We start from the raw sequence: 20876 nt of genomic DNA, 5'->3' as shown, positions 1-20876 counted from the left end.
AAAACTGAATACATTTTTTTAAAGAGCTCTTAGAAATTAAAAATGTGATTGTAGAAATTTAAAAACCGAAAAATGATAAAATTCACAGAAAATCTCCTAGCAAGAAGTCAAAAGGTCAATTAAAACAGAAAACCAGAGAGGAATAAATAAGAAAATTCTTATTTTATTTCATAAGAGAAATAGACCAATGAAAGGGAGGAAACAAAATTTTCAAAATAACATCCTAGAACTGAAGGCCAGGAATCTCCAGAATGAAAAGATCACTAAGTTCCTAGCGAGTGATTGAAAACAGACCCACACCAAGAACTATGCATGTGAAAAAGAGATCATATTAGCTTCTAGAGAAAGGAAAAAACGGGTTTGCTAAATGGCAAAGATCTCAATAGCTATAATAGAAGCCAGAAGACACTGGAGCACTGCCTTCAAAACTGTAAACAAAAACCATTTCAATCTGGGAGCACCTGGCTGGCTCAGCCAGTGGAGCATGCAACTCTTAATCTCAGGGTCATGAGTTCAAGCTCCACGTTGGGTGTAGAGTTTAAAAGACAAAAAAAAAAAAAAAAAAAGATTTCAATCTGGAATTCTATACCCAGTTATACTATAGACAGACCAATAATTCACAGCTATGCAAGGTCTTAAAAATTCCATCTGCCATGAACCCTTCCTCAGAAAGTTATTGAAGGAACTTCCATAGCTTCAGTAACCTTTCACTAACAGACATAAACCAAAAAAACCAAAGACATGGGAGCCAGGAAAGAGGTGATCCAAGAGACTTTCTAGGGTGCCAGTAACAGGAAATCAAGAGAACAAGCTGTAAACAAGATCTAATCGTCCAGGGGTATTTGGGTGGCTCAGCTAGTTAAGCACCAACTTCAGCTCAGGTCATGATCTCATGGTTTGCGGGTTTAAGCCCCAAGTCAGGCTTTGTGCTGACAGCTGGGAGCCTGAAACCTGCTGTGAATTCTGTGTCCTCCTCTCTCTCTGTTCCTCCCCCATTCATTCTCTGTCTCTGTCTCTCTCAAAAAAAAACACAGGGGCACCTGAGTGGCTCTGCTGGTTAAGCATCCAGCTCTTGGTTTCAGCTTAGGTCATCATCTCATAGTCTGTGAGTTCGAGCCCTGCATCAGGCTCTGCGCTGATAGCACAGAGCCTGCCTGGGATTCTTTCTCTCCCTCTCTCTCTGCCCCTCCTCTGCTGTGTCTCTCAAAATAAATAAACTTAAAAAAATAAATAAATAAGTGGGGCGCCTGGGTGGCTCAATTGGTTGAGTGTCCAACTTCGGCTCAGGTCATGATCTCACGGTCCGTGGGTTCAAGCCCTGCGTGGGGCTCCGTGCCAACAGCTCAGAGCCTGGAGCCTGCTTCAGATTCTGGGTCTCCCTCTCTCTCTACCCCTCCTCCGCTCACGCTCTGTCTCAAAAATAAACATTAAAAAAAATTTTTTTAAAAAGAAAAAATAAGTAAAAATAAAACATTAAAATAAAAGATAAAATAAAAGAGTAATCGTCCAGAATAGAACACTCAGAAATTCTGAGAAAGACTTTTTCAAGAAGCTGAGAATATCTAAAATTTTATCAGATTACAAGAGATTTGCAGTGTCAATCTAGAGTTGAATTTGTGCTAAGTCATCAAAAAATTTAGCATCTGAACAAGTATTAACTAAAAAAAAAAACATAATCATAAGTAATCATAAGGCACTTTGTGGGCTCAGCAATGAATATAGCTTGCACAGTCATAAAGTAAACCATGAATACAGAGCTAATCAAAATTATGATATAACCATAATGGAAAATGAGGGAATAGAAAGAGTGTGCGTGCATGATAGAGCAAGAGGGTGGGAGAGCCAAATGTTCAAATCCCCAGGTGGAGAAGTGGCTAAAACTGAAAATAAAATCAACAAGTAACAAGTGTCCAAGCAAGAAGATGGTAAAAACAGAGTTGTAATTGGTGCCTCTAGAGAGCAAGCAATGAGGAGCACAACTATTTTTCTAAGTTTTAATAGGAACCATGTGACTCCCAATAAAGACCTTAAAATTGTACTTCTGACTATTAGAGAAGAGGAAATGAGACGTAAGTATGTTCAATAGTGTTTTGTTAGGTGTGGCTATTCTCTGGCATACAAACCCCCTACAGAGCTGTATACCCCATGTGTTTAGGAGAGAGAGGGAAACTACTGATGGCAGCCTGTGCCAAGCTAAGCACAGAAATGCAAGGAAATTTTAAAAGTTACTGACTACATACATCTGACTTCTTTCTAGGACTGCTAAGCAATGTGAAATTTTAAAATGCTTTGCTTTACTAATAGGTACTAAAGATTTCGAAGGGCTAGCTTCAAAAAAACAAAACAAAACAAACAAACCTATGAATAAATGTGGAAATGAAATCACCTCATTATTGAATCTGCTAATTTAGGTTCCTAATAACGAAATCTCTAGGATCTAGTTTACCCCTTTTAAAAGAAACAAACCAAATCACTTACTATGCTCCTTCACTTTCAAGGACAAGAAGTGAAAGGCTCACTCTACTATCCGACAGCTTACCTGCAGAATTCTGTCCTGGGAAGCCGGTGTACGAGGTGTTCTAAGAGCGATGCTGTTGTTGGTGACATTGTACTCAGACAAAAGCGTACTGGAGGCAGAGTTTGTTATGCCAGATTCCTCAGCGGTCTGACGTGCGATTTCACTTGCTTGGCCTACTTTTACAACCTCCTGGAGTTCTGCATCTGAAATCTGAAAATCATCATACAGCAACATTTTAACCAAAGAACAATACAGCCTAAAACTTCCATATTCCAGAAAGACGAATCACTGAAGCTGTGTGATGAGTACACAGGGGTTTGCTGTACTACTTTCTTCACTATTGTGGGTTTGAAAAATTCTACAAAAAAGTTTTTAAGTCTTCCCCATATAATGTGGGGATAAATTCCATATGATATACTATCAAGCAGCAAAGTCTTGTATTTCTTAAAATTTTTTTTTTTTTTTCAACGTTTATTTATTTTTGGGACAGAGAGAGACAGAGCATGAACGGGGGAGGGGCAGAGAGAGAGGGAGACACAGAATCGGAAACAGGCTCCAGGCTCTGAGCCATCAGCCCAGAGCCTGACGTGGGGCTCGAACTCACGGACCGCGAGATCGTGACCTGGCTGAAGTCGGACGCTTAACCGACTGCGCCACCCAGGCGCCCCAAAGTCTTGTATTTCTATAATGAAATGCTTTCAAACCAACTAACACATCAATAAACCAAGAACATAAAATAATCACGTTTGTATACAACCATCAAAGGAGGGGGGCCTAAAAACCAATTAAAACATCAAAGTCCACTGAGCCATAAGATCCCTGAGAAAATCAAAAAGCGTTATCTTAGTAATTTTACAAAAATAAGTATCCTAGGGGCATCTGGGTGGCTCAGTCGGTTAAGTGTCTGACTTCAGCTCCAGGTCATGATCTCACAATTTGTGGGTTCGAGCCCCACGTTGGGCTCTGTACTGACAGCTCAGTCAGCTGTTCTCGCTCTCAAAAACAAATAAACATAAAAAAAATAATAAATTTTTAAAAAATAAGTATCCCAAAGAGAACTAAGAAAAAAAAATCACAGGCAAAATCTCAATTTAGGAAATATCACTACTTTAGGGCACCTGGGTGGCTCAGTTAAGCAATCGACTCTTGATTTCGGCTCAGGTCATGATCTCACAGTTCGTGGGTTTGAGCCCCGTGCTGGGCTCCACACTGCGGAGCCTGCTTGAGATTCTCTCCCTCTCTGCCCCTTCCCCATTCAGGCACATGAGCACTTTCTCTCTCTCTCTCTCTCTATCAAAAGAAATAAATCTTAAAAAAAAAAAAAAAGGGAATATCAGTACTTGGATGGCAGCATCTGACAAAATTATGTCATGTTTATGCCCAAGAATTTTGTGTTGACGTAAGTGCATCATTTGGATAAAGAAAGAAGCTCTCCTGGCCTCCTAAGTCCATCCTTCTGCTCCATTAAACCAAACAGTCCAATTCTACAGAGCTGTACTATTCAAAATAAACCAAGAACTTTTTCAAAATTCCCATGGTTCTGACCAACTATAATTAAGTCAAAGGAAGAGAAGGCTCTTCCTTGATAAGCTGAATGATAAGCTGAACGAGGGTATGTTTCTCTCTTCACATCTCCCACATTAATTTTCACAGCTGTTGTCTCAAAAAGAGAAGTATGACACTACAAAACATTCCCTATAAGAAAGCAGCCTGAAGTCCACACAGCCAAATACCACCTGTATCCTAATCGGCTACAATAAGAGGCCGGGAGCCCTAACCTGCTCACAAATTGCTAAAAGCTGACAATTACTTACTAAACCATCACGGGGCAATTTAAGGCCAGATATAATAATTTATACAGAGAAGTTGTTACTTATCATAGTAAATCACAAGGACTTATCCTTATGTGGCTCACCTATTACACTGTAAATTTCTTAAGGGCACCCAACACCTAGCAAAAGCCTGGCATGTAGACCCTTCAAACATGTGCTAAATAAACTATAAGCATATGAGTTCACACAATAAAAAAATTATTATTAGATTACCTGAGGGGCAGGGAGTACTAGTTTGCTTCTTTTTTTAGTAAATTCAGAAACACCACTAGTCTGAAGAATAGCTGACGGTAAATCAGATTCTTTTTTCCTTTTTAAATGCTGCTTGTCTTTTTTTCTGTCTCTTCCTTCTTTTTCCCTACCATGAATCAAAGCAGAGAGAGATTTTTAAAAGTTACACATAGACAATAACAGTAAAAGCCATATAAATACTCATACACTTCGAACAAAATAATCCCATTCCTAAAAAAATTACTGATAAAAAGACAAAATCCAAATACATTAAGCTGTGCCCTACACCATTACTCACCCACTATACTCAAGAGGAATGCAGGCTGAGAATAGCGATAGAATTAATAAGAAGATATAGTACTAAGTAACTTACATATTAAATATTAAGCCTACATAAAGACTATGATGATAAACAAAATTTTATATATAATTTCAACAAGAAAATTAAACTATTCCTATATCATGATTACATTCTTACAAAAGTATGTGCGTGCACTTGCGAAAATGATGGAGACAAGCATACAAAAAAACGGAAAACAGTAATACAAAGGGGATGGGATCAAAACACTGAATTTTTAAGTTTCCCTTTAAAACTGTTCTGCAATTGTTCATTATGATTCTTTTAATTCACTTGTTTTTTTAAAGGATATTTCAGTCCTGACAAATGGTTAAAGTCTAACGCCAGGCTCAAGGCCACCTCTGAAAGCTCCAAGAATGCCTCTTCCCAGTCTGGGTGTCAGCCTCTTCCCCATCCAGCCTGTTCCTTCCAGATGAGCCGCTCCCACTTCCACCTCTTTATTCAAACAGCCTACCTCATACAAGGTCTTAATTTGAGAAACAAATACAATGCAGTACGTCCGAGAAAATCCTGTTTCATGGTGCCCGACACCTGTCATTTAGTCCCAATTCATGTCACCAGAGTGGAAGGTCAGTAGGGGAGTAGAAAACTAAAACTCTCTGACAACCATAAAAAGTTCTCCCCACAAAACTCAGATGGAAGAAATAGAGAAAACTCTAAAAATCCCTAGAAATAGGCAAAATCCTCTGCACCTTTAGACAAACATTTTATAAATACACTTACGTATCCCCATAAAAAGACTTAGGTATGCATCGGTAACTTTAATTTCATTCAAAGAAAACAAGATAAAATTTTCACTAGAATAGACAAAAAACCAGACCAGATTTTGACAGATTCCTCAGTCCCTTAGCAAAATAACTAACTTGTTCACAAATGCACATCAACGTTAAGACTGTGACTCAGTGAGTAAAGACTACACTAAGAGCCAAGTGCTGACGTGTCAGGAGATGCAAACAGCCTTCTATGCCAAAGACACGACCACAAGGGTCACTGGTTTTCTCAGAAACGTGAATCCAGTAAATAAATAAAAACATTATGTAGGTCACATTGTCCTAAATAATAAAAATCTGGCTCTGACAAGGATAGCGCATGGCCCTCCATAAAATTCCTACTATACTTTTCCATTTTCAAAATCAGAAAGGCAACTTACGATCTTAGTTCCCCATCAAGATCTTGTTGTCTTAATTTTCTGAAATCTGCATCAAGAGCCTGGTAGTTTTCCTCAGAAGTATCATAGAAACCAAGAGCAGGCTTTTTTTCAAATGGGATTTCAGCATTATAATCAACTCCTCTCTTCTTTTTTCTCTTCTTCTGAATTTCTATGCCAGCTGCTCTAAGTTCTCTTCTCTTCTGGAGGGCTGCAAGACGCCTACAGAAAAACAACACAAGATCACCCTGAAAATCACATACCATGGGGAAGGGACAGATCATCTAATAGAGTTAAGAAAACTACTTGGATATTTGGGGAAGAAATATTTATTTAAATTTTTTCTTGATGTTTTTATTTATTTTTGAGACAGAGAGAGACAGAGCATGAGCGGGGAGGGGCAGACAGAGAGGGAGACACAGAATCTGAAGCAGGCTCCAGGCTCTGAACTGTCAGCACAGAGCCCGACGCGGGGCTCAAACTCACAGACTGTGAGATCATGACCTGAGCTGACATCGGACGCTTAACTGACTGAGCCACCCAGGCACCCCAAGAAATATTTATTTAAATCCTCACCTCACAACCATTCACCAAAATAAATTCCCCTTTTGATTTAAAGATACGCACACACAAGCAAAAAGAAAAACCAGAAGCAACTATATAAGTAAGTATGCATCTTATCTGTGGTTGGGAATTACTCACTTAATATAAATTAAATAAAAGGCAAAGGTAAATACCCAACAGCTTTGAGTTTTAAATTTTATATCTCTATAGAATTATTTTTTTTAATCATAAAACAAAAGTTAAACAACAGGAAAAAACATTTGCAATTTATATTGGGAACGGTTAGATATAAACAATCTATTCAGGTTTTTTTGTTTAATATATTCCAAGGGGGGGGTGGGGGAGGAAACAGAAGAAAACAAATAGTTCTCTAAGGAAAAATATGCAAATAGCCAAAATGATAAAAGGTATACTTAGCTAATAATCACAAATTAAATCAAGTACCATTTCTGCAGATCTAATTAATAGTGTTCAGTTTTTTGTTTCAATGGCAAGTACACAAAAAGTGGACAGTCACCCTCAGTGGTAATGGAAAACAAATGGGTGTAGTTTCCCCAAAGAGAATTTGGAAATACAAATTAAAACCCTGAAGTTTCTCACATTTTTTAACCCAATAATTTCATTCCTCAGCCTTTAGCCTAAAGAAATAAGTAACATAAACAAGGCCTTGGCTGCAAGACTTCAAGCAGCATTCATAAATAAGCTAATAACTGGACACAATCTAGACATCCAACAAGAAATTAAGAAAACGTATAACATAGTTATAAGCTAGAATATTAGACAGCCATCTATATAACGTTTAAAAAACCTGTAATTTGCCAGGGAAAGATGCTCAAGACATACTGGTGTGTAAAAACACGTTACAAAGTTTACACGCTATAGAGCAACATGTAAAAATTACATGCATATATCTATCAGTGAATATACGCTTGTAAGATGTGAAGGATGTCCAACAAAATATGAACAATAATCACTGGAGGTTAGAATTTCATTTAATCTTTACTTTTTTGTATTTTCCCATGATGCTATAATTCTAATGATATAATGACAAGAAAAGTTATTTATAATATTAAAAGGGGAAATCAGCATATAAGAACACTTTCCAGCATGAGGCTCTGCAGACCTACACCCCCAGTAAAACTGACAAAAATTAGAAAAAAAAAAAAAAAAAAAAAAAGTTTAAGTATCTGGAAAGGATCCAAAGGAGATATAGCACATGATGAAACATTTATTCAAGAAAACCTGAGGAGTCCCTGGGTGGCTCAGTCAATTAAATATCCGACTTTGGCTCAGGTCATTATCTCACAGTTCAGGAGTTTGAGCACCACGTCGGGCTCTCTGTTGTCAGTGCAAAGCCCACTTCAGATCCTCTGTCCCCCTCTCTCTGGCCCTCCCCTGCTTGCGCGTTTCTCTCTCTCAAAAATAGACATTTAAAAATCTTTTCTTTTAAAAATTTTTAATGCTTATTTATTTTTGAGACAGAGGGAGACAGAGCACAAGTGGGGGAGGGGCAGAGAGAGAGGGAGACACAATCTGAAACAGGCTCCAGGCTCTGAGCTGTCAGCACAGAGCCCGACGCAGGGCTCGAACTCACGAGCTGCGAGATCATGACCTGAGCCGAAGTCGGACGCTCAACCGACTGAGCCACTCAGGCGTCCCTTATTTTTTTTCTTAATGTTTACTTTATTTTTGAGAGAGAGCATGAGTGAGGAGGAGCAGAGAGAGAAACACACACACAGAATCTGAAGCAGGCTCCAGGTTCTGAGCTGTCAGCACAGAGCCCCACTGGGGGCTCATACTCACAAACCAAGATCATGACCTGAGCCCAAGTCAGATTCTTAACCAACTGAGCCACCCAGGTGCCCCCCAAAAAATATTTTAATTAAAAAAAAAAAAAAGAGAAAGAAAGAAAATTTGAAAGACAAGGCACCTGGGTGGCTCATCAGTTAAGCATCCAACTTCTGATTCTGGCTCACGTCATGATCTCAGTTTGTGAGATCAAGCCCCGTGTCAGGCTCCGAGCTGACAGGTCAGAGCCTGCTTGGGATTTTCCTCTCTCCCTATCCAACCCCTCAAAATAAATAAATAAACTTAAAAAAAAAAAAAAAAAAAGGGAAAAAAGAAAATCTGAAAGAGGGCTTCAACTACCCCCATTGTGGTATCAGTCTGTACTTTCTAAATTTTTATTTATTTTTTTAATTTACATCCAAGTTAGCATATAGTGCAACAATGATTTCAGGAGTAGATTCCTTAATGCCCCTTACCCATTTAGCCCACCCCCCTCCCACAACCCCACAGTCTGTACTTTCTAATTAAGTTCTTCTTTCCAGCTTACCCCCTCAAGCAATAAGGACTGCCCCAAGCCAGTAAGACCCTGCAGGTAATGAACTCCAAGACCTTGAGTGCCAGACTTTTCCTGCCCACCTGCACATACCCACTGACCTTTGTCCCACTTTCCTTACATAAACCAGGAAGTATTTTTGGCACTTTGGAGACAGTCTTTGAAACGCTAGTCCAAGTCTTCCCGGCGATGGCCTCACTGAAATAAATTTCTGTCTTGTTCCACCACCACTCGTCCCTCCGCCTTTGCATTTTGTCAATGGGGAGTGGCCAAATCTGGTGTGTCTGGGACCCCCCAGAGCCAGGTACTCTTGCACCCCTGCACCCCAGCTACAAATTTAGTAAAATTCATTAAAGAAAAGTGAAAGTCTATAGTATCTGAATTAAGACCCACTTCCTCATCTCCTACCCCTGTCAGCACTGGGAGATATAAACTCTACTCCACACTGGTGCAGCCAAAACCACAGGGTTCTCGGGGTACCTGGGTGGCGCAGTCGGTTAAGCATCCGACTTCAGCCAGGTCACGATCTCGCGGTCCGTGAGTTCGAGCCCCGCGTCAGGCTCTGGGCTGATGGCTCAGAGCCTGGAGCCTATTTCCGATTCTGTGTCTCCCTCTCTCTCTGCCCCTCCCCTGTTCATGCTCTGTCTCTCTCTGTCCCAAAAAAAATAAATAAACGTTGAAAAAAAAAAAAAAAAACCACAGGGTTCTCTCTCCCCTCCAGTTCCCAACAGGAAGGCTTTCATTACAAGAGGGGCAGAACATCAGCAATTTTCATCCTGCCTCCAGATACCTGTTGCAGAGGTTACATTCCAACAAGAGTGGCCCAGAACCAGGGCCACTTCTTTCTTGTGCCCAGACAGAGGCTCTATCTTGGACACAATGCTGCTAAGAATGCTGGGGCTCCAGGAGTCCTTGCCCTAGCTTGCAGGATGAGGCTTCCACACTAGGAGAAGCAAGCGGAGGAGACCTAGGGCTGCTGCCCACACGGAGCACTCAGCTCCTGAAATGGAGATGTCATTCAGAGAGACAAACACACCACAGCCCAAGGGTAGAAGAGAGAATGCCAAATCTCCCCGCAAAAAAATTGACTTCGTTTGCAATAGAGTATGGAGAAAACGTTCAAGCCTAAAAGCACTCTCAAAAACAGTGGAACTTGTGGTAAGAGGTAACTGGGAAGAAACTGGTAGATTCACTGAAGAAAGAGACTAAACTGTTGGCCCACTAGTTTGCCAGAAAAAAATGGGAGGAGACTTCCTGGGGTCAGAGCAAATACCAAGCATTGATCTGAGAAACTATGCCTTCAACTGGGTGTTGTAAGTGACAAATGAATCACTGAATTTTACTCCTGAAACCAATATTGCACTGTATGTTAACTAAAATTTAAATTTAAAAAAGGAGGAGGAGGAGGGAGGAGGAGGAGGAAGAGGAGGGAGAAGGAGGAGGGGGGAGGAGGAGGAGGAGAAACAACCATCCTTTCAAAGGAGCCCTAATTTAATTGGATAGGTTTGTGGAACACTTTATGTCCCAAGACATTGTTGAAAACAATACACCAATCAGCTGGCAATTAGTAGAGCTTAAAATGTGGGTATAGCTAGGGAAAAAGATGCCAAAAAGTGTGGTCAAAACCACACCATCCCAGGTGACTGTGGGCATACCCAAGACTGCACCCCCCATGAGGTGCAACATCAGAGGCTTTGCATTCTGAGGGGGCCGCTAGGGGAGAAGAGACTTCACTAACATAACCCACACACAAGCAAATAACAATAAAAAGTCTGGATGGAGAGAACATAGCACCCAGAATTGCTACAATGTATGATATAAAGTGTCCAGTTCCCAACAAAAAAAATTTGAGACCTGCCAAGAAACAGGAAAGCAAGACCCATATGGGAGAAAAAAAGCTGGCAACAGAAACTGCCAGTGAGAGCAACTAGATGTCAGATGTAGCAGACAGACTTCAATGGACCCATTATAAATATTTCCAAAAAACAAAAAGAAACCATGATTAAAGCAGCAAACTATGATGAAAATATTGCATCAAATAGAGAAAATCACTTAAAGATAGAAATAACTTAAAAGAACCTAGAGAGAGATGGTAAAGATTAGGCAATCCAGAAAAAAAAAAAAAAAAAAGAACAGAGCCTCACAGAAATGCAGGGCATCATTAGGTGCACCAAAAGGAGAGAGAAAAAGAGTAAAATATTCAAAGAAACAATGGCTGAAAATTCTCCCAAATTTACCGAACCTACACATCCAGAATGCTCAATGAACTACAAGTCAGATAAAGAAATCTGCACACAGGGGGTGCCTGGGTGGCTCAGTCGGTTAAGTGTCCGACTTCAGCCCAGGTCGTGATCTTGTGGTCCGTGAGTTCGAGCCCCGCATCAGGCTCTGTGCTGACAGCTCAGAGCCTGGAGCCTGTTTCAGATTCTGTGTCTCCCTCTCTCTGACCCTCCTCCGTTCATGCTCTGTCTCTCTCTGTCTCAAAAATAAACGTTAAAAAAAAAAAAATTAAAAAAAAAAAAGAAATCTGCACACAGAAACATCATGCTAAAAATGTTCAAAGCCAAGGGAACTCCAGTAAGATTAACAGCTAACATCTCATCAAAACAACATGTAATAATATCCCATTTTATACAAATATTACTGTGTGTATATGTACACATAAATGTACCTCTGTATTGAAAGAAAGGCTTGCAAAGACACACATTTCAAAAATAAAGTTATTTCATTCTTTTTTTTTTTTTTAATGTTTATTTATTTGGAGAGAAAGAGAGCTGGGGAGGGACAGAGAGAGAGGAGAGAGAGAATCCCAAGCAGCCTCTGTGCTGTTAGCACAGAACCAGACATGGGGCTCAATCCCATTAACCGTGAGATCATGATCTGAGCCGAAACCAGGAGTCAGACACTTAACCGACTGAGCCACCCAGGCGCACCAATAATTTCATTCTTTAAATAAAAGAAATAAAGACTTCAAATGACATCAGAAATGCTTTCACTAAGTGAATATAACCAAGCTAACAGCATCATATCAACCTCAAAAAGAAAATAGTGCAATACCGGAGGAAAAACGTATTACATTTATAATCAATAAAAAGCTTTAATGGGAATGCAAGCTGGTGCAGCCACTCTGGAAAACAGTATGGAGGTTCCTCAAAAAACTAAAACCTATAACCCAGCAATTGCACTACTAGGTATTTATCCAAGGGATACAGGTGTGCTGTTTCGAAGGGACACATGCACCTCAATGTTTATAGCAGCACTATTGACAATAGCCAAAGTATGGAAAGAGCCCAAATCTCCATCGACAAATGAATGCATAAAGAAGATACAGCATATGTATATGATGGAGTATTACTCAGCAATCAAAAAGAATGAAATCTTGCCATTTGCAGCTACATGGATGGAACTGGAGGGTATGATGCTAAGTGAAATTAGTCAGAGAAAGACAAATATCATATGACTTCACTCATATGAGGACTTTAAGAGACAAAACAGATGAACATAAGGGAAGGGAAACAAAAATAATATAAAAACAGGGAGAGGGACAAAACAGAAGAGACTCATAAATATGGAGAACAAACTGAGGTTTACAGGAGGGGTGGTGGGAAGGGAGATGGGCTACATGGGTCAGGGGCACTAAGGAATCTACTCATGAAATCATTGTTGCACTAGATGCTAACTGATTTGGATGTAAATTTTAAAAAATTAAAAATAAAATTAAAAAAAAAAGCTTTAAAACACATCTGTAATTTAGCATTAAAGAAATAGTCCTGCAATGTATTTTACATACAGACCAATCTGGTCTATTACAAGATATATGTACAAGTTAAGACACACAGATTCTACAAGAAAATCTACAAAATAAACCAGAGAAAATTTAAAACTGTAAAACAGTATTTAAAGCAAGCAATACCACTTATACTTAGAGAAGCATCCTTAGCCATCCATGGTTAAAAGGCTCAAAATTATTTGGTCTCCAAACAACAATGGACGAAAATGGAAAAGTGAATTTTTTTCAACCCTACTCACATTATTTAACCCTAAATAGTGTACAAAATACAAAAATGACTGAAACTGGGCAGAAAATTGAGTATCTCCTCTTGGTTTCTGTTTATTGTTCCAGGCCATTCATATATTCTGGACTAGTGGCTGGCCAGCTTAGCTATGCCAAGAAGCATCCTCAGGTATGAAAGAATCCTCCACCCCAAGATCTGGCACTTCAAAGTCACTACTGGGGAAACCATCAACATAATGCTAGTCATCAGGTCAGGAAGGACTTCCTAGTGTGGGGACCAAAAATGGCAGCTGTGTAGGCTAGGAGGGTCACCCCAGTACCCAAATTCCAAAAGCTAATAAGCTCTTAGACAATTCAGATTTTCCCTTTAACCATTTCATGGTTTCTGGGCCATAGGAAATGAGCTCAATCATAGATCTAACCAAAAGGAAAAAGGAAGGGGAAAGTGGAGAAAACCTTGAGCAGACGGCAATGATACGACTCACTTTTTAAACAAAAATTTCTAGAAGGGCCTAAAATTTGGTTCAAGGCTCATTAACTCCCTCTACATTCAGCCAAGTTTCTTATTTCACAGCCAATACCTGCACAATACTAATCAAGGAGAGTAAGTAAAAATCGCATAGCCTTGTATGTCCTCTAGCCATATGACTCCAAGATTCCTTCAACAAATGAAGCTCTCCTATGTTAACAGAACAAATCCAACATAATCAAGCGATCACCTGGGCGTCACTTTTGCCAACATCTTTTACTTCTTACAACATCTCTTTAAAGACGTATTTTTTTTCTGTGTCTATTCTATGATGGTTAGGGAGAAAAAAATAAGACTTTTCCAAAGTATAAGGGTGTCTGGCTGGCTCAGAAGAGAAAGTATGCAACTCTTGATCTCAGGGTTATGGATTCAAGCCCCATGCAAGGTGTACAGATTACTAAAAAAAATAAACTTAAAAAAAAAAAAAAAAAACTTTTCCAAAGTATAAAGGAACTAAAGAGTATTAGCAAAACTGGAATAGGACAATTCTAATTATTACACAACAGAGTTGACAGATCACAGTTTTATGGGGTCTAAGGATGCACAAACTAATTGTTCAACTACAGATGGAAACAACTATACCTTGCTTCTTCCAACTGTTTCTCTCTTGCTTTCCTCTTGGCTTTCTTTCCCTGAGTATTTGCCAAGCGGGCTCTAGCTTCAGAAAGCATCTCAAGTTCATCTGCAAAAATAGAGAAGAAAAACTAAGTTCTTCAACAGAAGTATGGTATGTGAGAGATATACTGTAGTACTTAAGAAGAGAAAAACCATAAATATAATCATTACATGGTGTTGTATGGGTTTTGAAGTCAGAGAAACCGAAGTTAAAAACCAGGCCCACCACTTGCTAGCTCTGTGACCCTGAGCATGTTGCATCATCTATAAAAAGGGAATAACAAGTCTTATTTCACAGGAATGTTGAGAAGAGCTAAGTAAAATATAATAGGTAAAGCATCCAAAAGTATTCATTAAATAGTAGCTATAATTACCATATCTCTCATTATCATCAATTAACTGGCACAGCACCAATCATAACAAACTACTGTAAAAACTACTATTTAATTATAAGGAAACAGATACTCTATTAAACAAACCTTTTTTTCCTCAGAAAAGGTTTTTTTCTCCCCTCCAATACATTTCCACGGCTCCCAAAATAGAATAAATTTCATTACTGATGCCTTACAGCAATTCCTGTATAAGGTTGTTGAGTGGAATCACAACTTTTTTTTTTTTTTTTTTTTTAACAAGATAACTTTTTAAAAAACTCAGATCCCAAGATTACCCACTCCATGCTGCAGCTTACTGACTCATCTCCTGGGGAGACCCTGGTACTCGTATTTTTAGAAGGTCACCACATAACAATGATGCAGGTAGGAACCACTACTTTTAAACTTTTAAATTTTAAAATTTCAACATTCACTGAACACTTCACAACATCTCTGTTGAAGTAAGATAGCTATCATTATTCTCTATCTAGCAGGAAAGAGAATCAAATCTCAGAAGGATTATGATCTTGCCTAAGATCAATAGCTAATAAGTGCAGGCAGGAGACTAAAATCCAGTTCCTCTGATTCTTGATTCAGTGTCTGAAGAAGGCATCATGAGTCTGCCTCCTAGTACCGCACTGCTGCCTTACCACAAAGATTAAATTACCTGCCTGAAGTCAAAATAGTTAACAGGACTGAACTCCAAATCCTGTCGTGGTGCCTCTCTCCACAGAATGGGAAGGAGAAAACAGAACTGTCAAGGGCTTACAACTAGCCTTTAGGGAATCTGTCCAGTAGTATTACGCTGCTTAATTTATTAAATGAAATGAAAAATCAAAAAATAAAGAGACACTGTCCAGAAAGAACAATTACTCTATAATAGAAGACTGGACACAATTAGAAAGAGAGAATAACAACTGCAGACAGAACTGGGGTTCTAAAAAGTCGGAGGAGCTTAGAAAGAAAACTCAAAGAGTTAAAAAGAGGCCTGAGGACTCTATGGTTACCAAAGAAATAAAGTGCTCAGAAGCACACACTCACCCTCATCCATATCAATCGGATCAGGCCGTGCTGGTTTTGTTTCTGGATTTGGATCTATTTCCCCAGGTTTAAGTTTTCGTGGATCATCTGTCGTTTCCTCTTCATTGTCTCTTTGTGCAGCTTTATCCCTAGAAAAAAGCCCATAAAAGTTAGTCACACTATCACACCATTCAGTCTTAAGAAATACCAGGTTTCCTAGCACTGGCACTCTTTTCTTTCAAAAACCCAACAGATGGACATTCACAAAATAAAGTGATTCTACTTTAGAGATGGCATTCAAATTCTAATTTCAATGAGTGTTCCATTCACTATGAAACAGAACCCAAGGAGCTCCTTAATCACAAATGCAATAAAGTCATACAAAAAAAAAAAAAAAAAACTTTTCGTGAAGAACCAAGATGTTCTGGTTCACTCTTAGCAATGTAATTCCGGGTGTAATTATGGGTGATTATTAGCTTTTTTACCATTTTTTCCCTAATTTTCTAAAAAAATAGAATATGTATGATTATATAATTTTAAGTTACTCTTTTAAAAAGCATGTAACAAGTATGTGATATTATCAATAACATGAGACTTAAGAGTATATATTCCGACAGCTTTAGCTCCTTTGGCTTTACTCAGATCTGTAACTGAATGTTTAAATACAGAAAATGCTAAACGCTTATTCAGCCTCATTCAGGAGATATACATACATTTTAATACTGATTTGGAAATTCACTTACAAAAGAAATTCATAGTGTTCCAAGCACTGGGCAGCTGTTCTTCCAATGATTGGCGCAATGGTCCTCCACTGAGTTGGCATCAACTTGGCCAAGTGCAATAGTTTTTCCTCTTCTTCTCGGGACCATTCTGTTTTCTTAATGCTTGGATCTAGCCACTCATACCTATTAAAATGATACCATTTGATACATTCATTAGTCACTCGGCACGAATATCCTATTTACACATTAGATATACTAACTTCTGGTGTCCCAAAAACACAAGCTAACTCTCACCCTTCAATTACAAAAGCTGTTCTTTTTAACACTATTTGGTTAACTTTACCCCATTTACTATTCCCTATCTCACTGACTTCTACTGTTTTTTTTAATTATGCAAGACTAGTAATGCTTGAAAAAGGTACCCTAACTGAAACATGATCATATGCCTTCTTTCTCTATCAATTGTTTTCATTTATTTTACACTTTATTAGAGGTTTTGAAATTACCTGAAATAAGACAGTACCACCTCACATTTTTAGTGTTTCTAGTTTTCATAGTACTTTCTCACACTTTTTTTTAATTTTATTTAAGTAATCTCTACACCCAACATGGGGTTCAAACTCCCAACCCCAAGATCATGAGTCACATGCTCTTCCGCCTGAGCCAGCCAGGTGCCCCTCTCCTACTTTGATTCAATTCTCACAATACCTTGGCTTACTTCAAGTATCTGACTTATACTCACTAAATGCTTCCCAATATCATATGATTTTGGAGTTTTTTAATTTAAGTAAAACTACTATGCCATCCTCTATCTTTCCTATTGCCCAACCCAACCCACCTTTTCCATCCAGTCTACTTAGCTGCAATTAAGATACAAGCCTTACTAAATATTGGGGCAGGAGCTTAGCTCCACTAAGACAAGCAGAAATCCAAACTTCTTCAGGCTGAGGACAATCTTCCTCTTTGGGATCCAATCTCTACATTCTGATCCTTTCTCCCACCCAGGTGCCTAGGAAATGAAATCACTCTTGTACAATCCAAAATATGATCTTAGTACCACATGGGTCAAGGCTGGGGCCAGATCACTCATGCCAAGAGCTTAATGTGTCCACTACCCTGTGACTTAAAAGGAGACACCACAGGTGCAGTGTTGAGTTAAGTTATATTTTGGGATAGCAAATACACAATATTTCAACCGTGCTGATGAGGAAAACTCACTACTGTGAGCTAGCCTAGAAAACTAACCATTATTTATCATTAATTTCTTTGAGAAAGTAAGTTCTAAATCAACTTACAAATTTTTGGAACACAATCCATTTACAAGCTGGGGACCATCAGTACTAAAAGTAAATTTATTTTATGCTTAACAAAACACTCTCAAGCACATTAATTCATCTGTACCTCGTATCTCCATCAGTTAGTAAGGATTATTATCCCCAATTGGGAGAAAACAGAGACAGGAAAGAGGGTATAAAAAAAAATGCCTTGCCTAAGATCACACAGGAAGCAAGTGACAGCTAAGGCTTAAATCTGAATTCCCATCTCCCACTCCATACTTTCTGTTGTATCACACTGCCTGCTTCCTTTGGCAAGGTTCAAAGAACTGACATTTTCCTCATCATAATTAAGGTCGCTTTCTGTTTTCTACTCATTAAGTGGTACATACCATCTGGCTTTGCACTGCTTTGCTGATTTTCTATGCAGCAGTGAGGCAATCCTAGACCACTGGTTTTTTCCATATTTCATTACTGCTGCTTTCAGAATTTCATCCTAAAAACATTGTCAAGGAAAAACAATATATTCAATCACAAAATTCCAAGTGAGAACAGACAAAATTTCTCCCTAGGATTGATAGGGAGAAAAGTCATAAACACACACACACACACACACACACACACACACAGACCAAGGCCTGGAAAAAAATACAAAAATTTCATTTACTATAACAAACAACAAGCCAGAATTGGCAAAATGCAAAATATTAAGAAGAAATCCCTCCGAAGGACATCCTACCCTCCCTAATACACAACCTCCCCACCCTAATAAGTTGGGAGTGAGTACAGCCCAATCTGAGAAACACTACCGGGCAGTGATTAACAAAAAGTACTCTCCAACGTTTGGCTGTCATTCTCAAAAGGATACAGCTCCATCATTTATTCATTCACTCAAAAAACATTTCCTATTTCCTGTACTAGGTCTTCCATACTTCAGAAAAGAGAATGAAATCGGTCTCATCCAGCCCTCAAGAAGCAAAGCAAGACTCTGGGAATCCATTCTCCACTCCAGTTTACAAATGTCATTTTCTCTCCAGTCCCATAACCCCTGCTCTGACCCAAAAATCCACAGGTATAACTCAAGAATTAAGTATTTTTCCCCTACTACACCAGTCAGCTCTTCTTCTAGCCTTTAGTTACTGTTTCACCAGGGCACCCATTCCGATTTGGAATTCACTACTCCCAGGGGAGTCCAGAAAGCTAAGCCATAGATAGACACCAAGGATAACAGAGCAACAGATGAACGCACTTGGGGCATCTCACTTTTAGGCTTTTTTCCACATTGAACTTGTGATACATGCCTCATATATGAGCCACTCCACCCCATCCCACCCCCTACCTCATCATCAGAGATTTAAAAAGACTGCAGGGCTTTGGCCACTACACAGGAATCCTGCTGTTACTTGATTTTGTACATCTGTCTCTCCCCCAGAAGTCATCTCTTCTCCAATTTAAACAGCCTGGTTCCCTCTGTACAAACTGTGAGACAAGGTTGTCACTGATTTTACGTGTCACTTTGTTACAATACGCATCTTGAAGTAAAAACAAATAGCAACTGTCCACCCTACTAGATTCATTCTGCAACCATTTGCCAAAAAAATTATTTCATGGTGGTTACTGTCCGAGGTTCTAGGGATTCCAAGACCTGGCTCTCTTGCAGTGCTGTCTGCTTTGCAGTGCTGTCTGCTGGGGAAAAGCAATGTCAACTAGCACTTACTGAAAGACTACTATGTGCCAGACTCTATTCTAAATGTTGATTCATTTAATCTATAAAAGAAGATTACTGTTACTATTATCATCCCCAGTAGAAAACTGAGGCTCTGAAAGGTTAAGAAACTTATCAGCATCACACAGAAGAATATGATGCTTGCAAAAAGATAAAACATGCTATATCAGATGGATGAAAGATGTACCACGGGGTCACTTATTTTTCCAGGGTGATAGGGCAAAAATTCAAGAGTTTCTGAACTGGGTTTTGAAGGATGGTCAGAAAGATGTCAAGCAGTAGGGCATTCTGAGAGGGCACAAGAAGTAAAAAGACACAACATAAAAAGATAAGATGTGCTCCTGAAACTGAAAGTTCAGTGCACTGTGAACACAAAATGCATCAAAATCTTACTTGTATTTTACTTTTTCTCTACTGCCCTTTAGCTAGCCATTGGCATTATCCATTGCGTTTCCGAAGCAAAGAGACTACTGCAGGTAGTTTGTCCTATCTGGTTTCTATCCTGGCTGAGGCGGAGGGACAGGAAGAGACAGGCCTTGGGATCCGTCGTGAGGACAAACAAGTTATGCCTTGATAAGAGATAACAAGAGGGATGCAGGCATACACGGGCCCTGAACTTGGCACTCAAGCTCCTTCCCCTCCGCAAGGAAGTCAATGAAGGAACAAAGTTGTGGCCACAGCACTTCTCTATATTTTATCAGAGAAGCACAATGCCCAGGCTGAGGGACGGGGGTGTGCCAGATAACCAACTCTCCCAAAAGTCCTATCCCGCCCCTTCTACACAGTGAGCTCCTCCATGGCAGGGGCGCGTCCTCAATTCAACAAATATTCACTTAGGGCCTAACAAGTGCCTGGCACGTCAAGTGATTAAATCACGGTCCCTGTCCTTGAGGTGCTCTGATGACTCAAGGCCGGACATCAAGTTAAGACCTCGAGGGTCCGCCCCGCGCTGCACCCCACCCCCCGCACCGCGCCCACGTAGACCCCGCAGGGTATCCTCCTCGCCTCCCCGACCTCCGCGCGCGTGCGCACAGGCCGCCGGAGGGGGCGGAGGGCAGCGGACGGCGGGAAAGGGGGACTTACCTCGGTATTCCTCCACACGCCCCCCTTGATCATAATTCGAGGCATCTTGGCTGCGGGGTGTCTCGGCAAACGGCCGAGAGGAGCTTCACAGAAGTAGTAACGGCGCTACGGCCACGGGACCTGAAGCCGACACTTCCTCCAAGCGCGACCTTCTGGCTTGAAGAGATGTGCGCAGGCGCAAGGTGGGGGGCGGGGGGAGCAGAGTAGCAAGTCTCGCGAGAACCGAGGCTGCTGAAAGGACTAAGTGCCTTGTTGTTATAGCTCTGGTCTAGGAAGACTGACAGAAACCCATCAAGCCCCTCTGGCTAAAGCGCTCTACGCCCCGCGCATGTCCAGAACAGGTTGGAGGAAACCACGACTCTCGCGAGATACCGCCGGTGGCTCTTAGTAAGTAAGGTTGTGGTGGGATTGATCGTGAGGTCACCTAGTGGCGGAGAAAGGGAACATCACGCGTGCAGAATTAGCCAGCTGGTTTAGGAAGAGCTTTGTTAACTTATTAATTTAGCATTTTATTAGGCATGTAACTAATA

At 40.0% G+C, this 20876-nt stretch overlaps 1 protein-coding gene across 2 annotated transcripts in view; it reads right to left on the bottom strand.

The window, feature by feature from the left end:
* Window positions 1–20545, bottom strand: part of CDC5L (cell division cycle 5 like) — a 47918-nt gene extending 27373 nt beyond the window's left edge. For both annotated transcript variants that reach the window (XR_003968852.1, XM_030315627.1), the window contains exons 1-8: window positions 20347–20545; window positions 17930–18033; window positions 16285–16446; window positions 15563–15690; window positions 14118–14217; window positions 6090–6308; window positions 4564–4708; window positions 2540–2728 (exon numbers count right to left, since the gene is read on the bottom strand). Coding sequence is in view for 1 of the 2 variants with exons in the window: in XM_030315627.1 (XP_030171487.1) it covers window positions 2540–2728; window positions 4564–4708; window positions 6090–6308; window positions 14118–14217; window positions 15563–15690; window positions 16285–16446; window positions 17930–18033; window positions 20347–20391 (1092 nt within the window). In the remaining variant the exon portion in view is untranslated. The remainder of the gene's footprint in view (window positions 1–2539; window positions 2729–4563; window positions 4709–6089; window positions 6309–14117; window positions 14218–15562; window positions 15691–16284; window positions 16447–17929; window positions 18034–20346) is intronic.
* Between the last annotated feature and the right edge of the window lie 331 nt (window positions 20546–20876).

The sequence above is a fragment of the Lynx canadensis genome, chromosome B2, assembly GCF_007474595.2.
Source record: "Lynx canadensis isolate LIC74 chromosome B2, mLynCan4.pri.v2, whole genome shotgun sequence".
In the NCBI taxonomy this organism is placed as follows: Eukaryota; Metazoa; Chordata; class Mammalia; order Carnivora; family Felidae; genus Lynx; species Lynx canadensis.
This window is presented reverse-complemented; position numbering and strand designations above follow the sequence as displayed.